Source organism: Lipotes vexillifer, unplaced genomic scaffold (genome assembly GCF_000442215.2).
Source record: "Lipotes vexillifer unplaced genomic scaffold, Lipotes_vexillifer_v1.1 scaffold903, whole genome shotgun sequence".
Classification (NCBI taxonomy): domain Eukaryota; kingdom Metazoa; phylum Chordata; class Mammalia; order Artiodactyla; family Lipotidae; genus Lipotes; species Lipotes vexillifer.
Window position 1 is genome coordinate 2,012,392 of NW_006791919.1, and position 7,549 is coordinate 2,019,940.

At 44.7% G+C, this 7,549-nt stretch overlaps 1 protein-coding gene across 1 annotated transcript in view; it reads left to right on the forward strand.

The window, feature by feature from the left end:
• Positions 1-7,549, forward strand: part of NEMP2 (nuclear envelope integral membrane protein 2) — a 27,974-nt gene that overhangs the window by 10,069 nt on the left and 10,356 nt on the right. Inside the window, exon 2 of the mRNA XM_007464966.1 lies at positions 4,620-4,735. Coding sequence (XP_007465028.1) covers positions 4,620-4,735 — 116 coding nt within the window. The remainder of the gene's footprint in view (positions 1-4,619; positions 4,736-7,549) is intronic.

Sequence of the window (7,549 nt, forward strand, 5' to 3'; positions counted from 1 at the left end):
AAAAACGCAAAAAAAAAAAAAAAAAAAAAAAAAAAAAGCCAGAGGCCGCTCTGGAGAATTCCAGGGGAGACGCCATTTGCAACATGCTTTTAGTAGTGTTTCTCTTAAGTATCAAGAATCAGGGCAACGCACCCCTATCTGTACTTTCCTTAATCTGGTTGAAGACCAAGGTGAAATCAGAGCAAGTTCTTTTCTTCTAACTGGGAGGTCTTTACACAGAGTACACTGATGTACCATATAGAGTACAACAAAAACACGCTGATCGCCACCTCCTGCTTCCCTCTGCCCTCTTCTACCTGGTGAGGAGAAAGAAGAGGGTTCTCAGCCCAAGGGATATTAAGGGTTACAGCTCTCCACCCTCTAAGGGTACATTGATGATCGGGTAGGGTAAGGTGGAGGTGTAGCCTGCAGGTTCTGTGGGTGGGATGGCAATGGCACAGGCTGGACAGGTGTCCAGCATTAGGTTGCTTTAAGGGGAAGAGCAGAGTGCACCCCCTTTTACGGTTCTGGCACTGGCCAGCCTTTTATAAAGATTGGCCAGGCTTTCACTGGGTTGGCTATGCACGCCCAAATAACCTACCAATCCTCTCGAATTACAACACACACATGAAAGACAAATATTTAAATGCTACACATACAGTAATGAACATGCCATGTCCCTAACTTCATGGAAAGAGAGTATAAACTAAAAAATACATATATAATATGAAGAGAATTGTGACGAAAGAAACAGAAGAACAGCTTCAGGGCTAACAGCACATTTTGGCTTCTGTAAGAAACTTGCTTGCTTGGGGCGGGAAGAACCGGGTTCCTGATTGGCTGATTCAAAATTAAACAGCTCCCTCCCGCCTTGGGGACTTCCCGCCCTGTGAAGGGTATAAAGGCCTCGCCCGACTGTTAGTCGGGGTCTCACTCACTTCTCTCCGAGTGGGACCCTGTCCGGACAGTTTGTGTAAGCTTCTATACTTGTACTTGTATAAATCCTTTGCTAATCTTTCTACTTGGTGTTGGTGATTCTCGGGTGTCCTTGGTTGGGACACGGGTCGCATTTACCGGGGATATAAATCCTTCGCTAATCTTTCTACTTGGTGTTGGTGATTCTCGGGTGTCCTTGGTTGGGACACGGGTCGCATTTACCGGGGAACTTGACTCCAGGCGTGTAGCTCCCGGACCGCAACAGAATAAAGCAGAGTAAGAAGAAAGTGGGTAAAAGGGGTAGGAGTGTGCCATTTTAGAGAGTGGGGTCAGAGAAGGCTTTCCTGAGAAGGTGAATTTTGAGTAAATACATATGTTATCTATCCGAAGGAGCATGAGAAGTCATTGGAGGGTTTTGAGCATGTAAATGCTGTGCTCTGGTTGATGTTTCTAAAAGGTCCCTGTACTGATTAGAGAATAGGTTGTAGGGGGGCATCGTAGGGGCGATTCTGGAAGCAGACCAGCTAGAAGTCCCTTATAGTAACCCAAGTGCAAGAAGACTGCGGCCTGGACAGCAGAGAAGCATTTACTACTAAATTCAAGCTATTGCACTCTACCCAAATTGCGTCATCTTGCTCTTATCTGAAGAGTTACAGATATCAAATGATTTAGGAGACAGTCTTAGGACCAAAATGGAAAGAAAAAAAACCTCACAAAGGCAGCGTTTGCTTGCAAAGCTCAGTCTCCAAAGGGTTTTTTCCTCAGACCACTAACAAGAGGGTAGTTCGTGTACTTAGGGGAATTGACTCAGCCCTTGAAGTGGTGGAACGCTCTCTAGGAGAGGGGATGCCCGGAGGGACCCTGGGAAGACCACAAGAAAAGCCCCTAGTGAGCACGGGTATGGTGTTAGGAGTAACCCTGAAGAAAGAACGGGCTGCAGTTAACGTTCTCATGATGGTCTGGGCTACTGGGGTCTGCAGACCATAGACCTCACACTCTTCACCTGACCCCAGCCCCAGAGTGTGCTCCCTTCCTGACGATAGGTAGGAATCCCCTCTTCCACTGGGGACTCCCAGCATAAGGTTCTCAATTCCAGCCGCCTGATTTCACCCTATTCCTGCCTAGAGAGCCCACAGGGGACTGCGGAAGGCAGAACATGGGATACCAGAAGGCGAGTCTGGAGCCGTCCCTGTGGTCACTAGCTGAGGGCTTTTAACGTGCGTGGTGTGTTATCATCGCAGTCGCTCAGGCTCTTCCAGGGTCCGCACTGCCTCCTTGGACACGCATCCTTCATACTGCCAGCTGCAGCCCCTTGGGGTCCCGGGAGGGCCCTGTCCCCTGTGCGGCCCGTGGCCAGGAGTCATTTGTGTCTCAGATACACCCAAGAAGGCTCCTCAGCATCTGTTGCTTTGTGTGTGTTGTTAACACTGGTCTGCATTCTCCTTTGCCTTTGTGTATAAACAGACCATGAAAGAATGCATTTTTAATTTTTGTATCTTATATTTAAAAGAGAGCCTCTAGAGCTCCCTTCTCGTGCCTTTTTGAGATCTGCCTCTTAACCTGGATTCTTATATTTGCATCTCATACTCTCAAACTCTGCAAATTTCTTGGTATATTTAAAAACATATGCATGACAATGTTAAGAGTAAAGATTAAATGGTTTCACAGCATCACAGTGGAGGGTACTGGATCCTCGTGTAACTTCCCTGCTTTGTGCAGCCACCTGAGAACCTTGACTTTTATGCAGTTGTATTTTCAGAGGTGATGGGCATTCACAGTGTCTGTTTCTTCACTTTTCTCCAGCTTAATGCTAAGGTGTTTCTAGGCAGGACCAGGACCTATCTGGACTTACTTAGTGTTACTCCCTAAATGGATATAATTGTCGAGTTGTTATTACTGGTTACCCGATCCTTCCCCAACTTTGGTGTAGCAGGTTGTTCTAGCTTCATTTCAGGTTTTTCTGGAGAAACAGCTGATCACACTCTCCTTAGAGGAGTGAGGGTTGGGGCATAAGGCCTGTTTCTCGATGTGTGTGTAAACATTCCCTGTTGCTGTTTCATATTTGACAGACGTAGTGGTGATACCCTATCCTGGGTCCAGAAGCATCTGTGACTTTCATCTCACTTCATTTTAAATTCAAATATAGCAGCAGCCTCAGAAAAAAATGAACCCCATTACTTCATAACTTTCTTGTGGCATTTACTACATTTACCATCTGTAATGCTGCACCTGTCTTCTCTCTCTCTCTGTTACACTGTGTTATATTGTATTATATATTACATACTATATATAAAATATTTTTTGTGTATTACACAGAACACACACACATGTATGTACTACATCTGTCTCCAGCCAAGCTTCTCCTGTGCTACAGACCTATCCATCTTCACCTGGCCCCACCAACCAAGACTCAGTACTTCTAAAATTGAACTCTTCCCCTTTTTTTGCTTCGTCTCTAGTATTCCTCATCCCACTCACCAGAACCATCAGGTCATTTCTGAATCTCTGAGTCTGTTGATTCCACTTCCTAGGTGCTCTTACATCTGTTCTTTCTCCTGCCTCCTTAGTTTCTTGTTTAGACTGCTTCGGGAGCCTCCACAGTTCTTCTGCTTTCGGTCTTCTTCCTCTCTAACATTTCGCGTGGCCTACAGAATGTTCTTTCTGAGACATGACTGTGTTCTCTGTTCCCACAGGTCCATTCTGTGCCTTGCTCTCCCCTGCTCAGTTCCTGGAAGCTGGCCTCTGTGGGCTTCTTTGCCCTCTGGCTTCCGATTGGGTTTGGCAGATGAGAGGCACTGTCAGAAGGGCGGGAGAGAGCACCCCCTGAAGCTCTGGCAGGGCTTGCATTCCCTTAGACTACTGTCCTCTTGGCTCCAGTAACAACGGGTCCTCCCTTTGCCATTTCAGGCCTAGGGATGTTGAAGGCTTTCTGCTCTTGTTGGTGCCTGGGAACTTCACGGTTCCTTGTTAATACCTTAACCCTGCCTGCATCTTCACTGAACTCTTCTCAGTTAAACCCTTTGGAATGTCAACAGTGTCTTGCCGAGACTTTGACACTTACCTAAAATCCTTCAATGCTCTGCTTTCTGCAGGAAGTCCACACTCCTCAGTGTAACAGAAACCACCTAGCTCTCTGGCTGCAGGTGTTGAAATGTCCTGTGTATTCCCTACACTCCGTCCTCGTCTGCTTTCTGCAGGAAGTCCACACTCCTCAGTGTAACAGAAACCACCTAGCTCTCTGGCTGCAGGTGTTGAAATGTCCTGTGTATTCCCCACACTCCGTCCTCGTGAATGGCCGAAGCACTTCCGTGATTTCCCTCATCTCCATGGTTCTGTACAGATTTGTCACCCCACCCTCTGACTTCTGTCTCGTTGCCTCTGACTGTGCTTCAGTGCTCCACCCACGTTTCCTCCTCTCTGGGAAGCCTGCCTCAATCCTTGCCCTCTGCTTCAAGATTGAAGAAGTGCCTATTCTCCGTGCTCTTGCAGTCCCTCCATCTGTCATAAGAGTATTGGTACTGGACTGTAATCTTTGTCTGCCTCCTGCTAGATTGGGAAGACTGAAGGACTATAATTACCATGTAGAATTTACTGGCCATAGACTACAAAAACAGCCGTCATTAACCCTGTGAATAAAAAAGAAAGAAGATAAGATTCTGAGCAATTACACATTTAGGAAATACATTCTTTTTTCTGTTTCTCAGTTCCAAGATGTAAAGCTTTGAAGGAAATGGATTTAATTAAAACGTCTCAGTCAGACTGTTACTGCTACAATCAAAAATCCCAAGTGAAATGGAAGTATATATGGTCAACTGTGCAGGTAAAAGCCTACTTTCAAATTATGTCTTAGGAACAGGGAGTTAAAACGTACTATTTCAAGAGTAGAAGTGGCTTTTGTGTGACAGGAGCTGTGTATCAGTGTGAAAGCTGCCTGGGGGTTACACACAGTAGTTCAGGTTGGGGCGGGCTGCGGGAGTGGAACATTAACCTCCCTACTCTTCATCAGCCCCTCTCCAACCACTCCAGGTAGATATACTGTCTGAGTGCAGTGTGCTTGCTGTTCGGACATGGCTCAAGACAATACCCTCTCGCCCACTTTCCAAAATAATTGCCATCTCAGACCCTTCTCTATAGAAATTCTGAAGTTACCTCTGATCCCAGGTGTGGTCAAGGTAGTACTTACTCTTAATAGCCTAGCACTTTGCTTCCTTTAGCATTTAATGAATATTAATTTAGCACCTACTAGGTGCCAGGAATTCTTCTAGGCTCTTAGGATCCATCAGTGAACAAAATAGATCCCCGCTCCTGTGATGTTTACACTCTTGTGAATGGGGGTAGGGGGTAGGGTGGGGTTAGCCATAAACGTAAAAGAGAAGAAAATTATAAAACTAGTAAGTGCTATAAAAAAATAAAATGTAGAGTAAGATAAGTGGAATGAGTGGAGTGGAGGCAAGTTGCAGTATTAAAAAGAGTGGTCAGGGTCGTTCTCATTGAAAAGGTGACACATGAGTAAGATCTCAGTGATGTGAGTTACCCAACAGGGTATCTGAGGGAAGAGTGTTCTGGCTGAGGAAAGAGCTAGGGCATCATCATATCAATAGGCACTTGATGTTGCTTTGTACTGTTACTGATAATATACACCACTTTGGTCACTTGGTTAAGGTGTTATCTGTCAGTTTACAGTTTTACCACTGTAAAATAACTATTTTCACCTCTGTAATGAATGACTATTTTGAGGGGATAATTTGAGACTATGTATATATTTTATTCCTCATCAAACTTTTACCCCCTAGTTTTATTATCTGTTGATGATGCTTGCCTGAATCAATTATCATCACGATGTTTATCAAATGGTTATTTTCTAATTCCATTATTCCTTCTACATTCATTGGCATTCTTCTATAAGGAAGAGTTTTACCTCCCCAATTTATTTATATCCGTATAGTTTCATGGATTGCCAGTTCATTTGCTGGACTACAATTCCTTACTTTTATTATTTGTTTTGTTATTCAAATTGTCCTAGATTTGGCCAGTAGGAGCCCCTTCGAACTAGCTCTTATGTTCTTTAACTTGTGCCTATCATTATGTGAGCACTTCTTTACCTACTGGCAAACAAGATCTTCCCAAGCTTATCCTGTAGTTTCTTAGATGCAGCTCTGGAGTCATACATTTTTCCAAGGGGCATTCAGTGTCAGGTGTGTTCATTACTACCAGATATCATTATCATATGTGTATATACACACCCATAATCCTATACACATGGCTGTTTCTTCCTTCCTTTCTTTCTTCTTTCTTCCTGTCTGTCTGTCTTCAAAAACCATGAATTCTGATCTCTCCAACACCACTGGGTTCACTCTAGTCTTTCTCCTTTCCATATCTATAACTCTCTTCTCTGATTGTGAGAAACCTGGCTCCCATTCTCATCAATATATTGATTTATTTGCCTAATCCTAGAGTAATTTCAGAGTTGCTAAGCCATACTGTTGTGAAAAACAAACCTGGTAATAAGAGCTCAGTATTTGTTTACAGTGTGTTTTATCTTTAGTTTGAGGGGTCACACACAGTCTAAATACTGTGCTCAAAAGTTACTTGGGTTAATTCATTCCTACCCATCCCCCTTCAATATGGTTATATTATTCATTTGAAATACACTTGTTTTTATTTGTTTCCATTTCAGAGTTTTTCCTCATCCTGGTTGATTTTATTATCATCATTTTTTAGTATGTACAATATTAACATGGCTCAAAAGTCAAAACTACGCAAAGGTGTTCTCAGAGAAGCATCACTCCCCCTCATCCCTTCCCACCCAACCCATGTAGGTAATCAATCTTGTTAGTTTCTGGTATATCTTTCCTGTGTTTCTTTTTACAAAAGTAAGTGGTGATGCGTATTTATAGATGGTGCTTAAAGCCATGGGACTAAGGAGTGAGTTTAGACGGAGAAGAGGAGAGGACCAGCGACTGAGCCTGGGTCAGTCAGATATTAAGAGGTCTGGGAGGAGGAAGGGGCCAGCAGAGGAGAGAGAGAAAGGGCAACAAGTGAAGGAGGTGCCCAGGGAGCTCCAGGAAGTGCGACAGGGAGGAGGGAGTGATCAGCAACGCCAGACTCTGTTGATGGATCAGATAGAATGACTGGGAATGAGCTGACCATTCGGTTTAGCAACATGGAGGCCACTGATGACCTTGTCAGGGGCAGCCTGTTGGAAATGAAAGCCTGACTGAAGTGGCTAAAGAGAGAAATGGGGGAGAGGAACCGGAGGCTGCAGGTATTGGCAACTTTTAAAAAGAATGTTATTGCAGTGGGAAGCGAGGAAAGGGGGTGATAGCTGACGGGGAAAATGGAGTCAATAAAAGGGTTTTTTGTGTTTTTCTTTAAGTGGGAAAAATGCCAGCATGTTTGTAAGCTGGTAGGAATGGTCTAGTGGAGCGGGAAGAAGTACTGGTGGGATGTCCTTGAGTAGCAAAGGTGGATCGGGTCCAGTGCACAGGTTGGGGGCTTGCCTTTAGAGTGGAGCATGTAAATCTCTGTGGCAGAAGTTTCCTCCGGAAATGCACAGGCCAGAAGCACAGCATGTGCCTGCAGATGCTGACAGGTGGGGGGATATGGGGATAAGAGCCCTGCCGGTTCTCTTCCG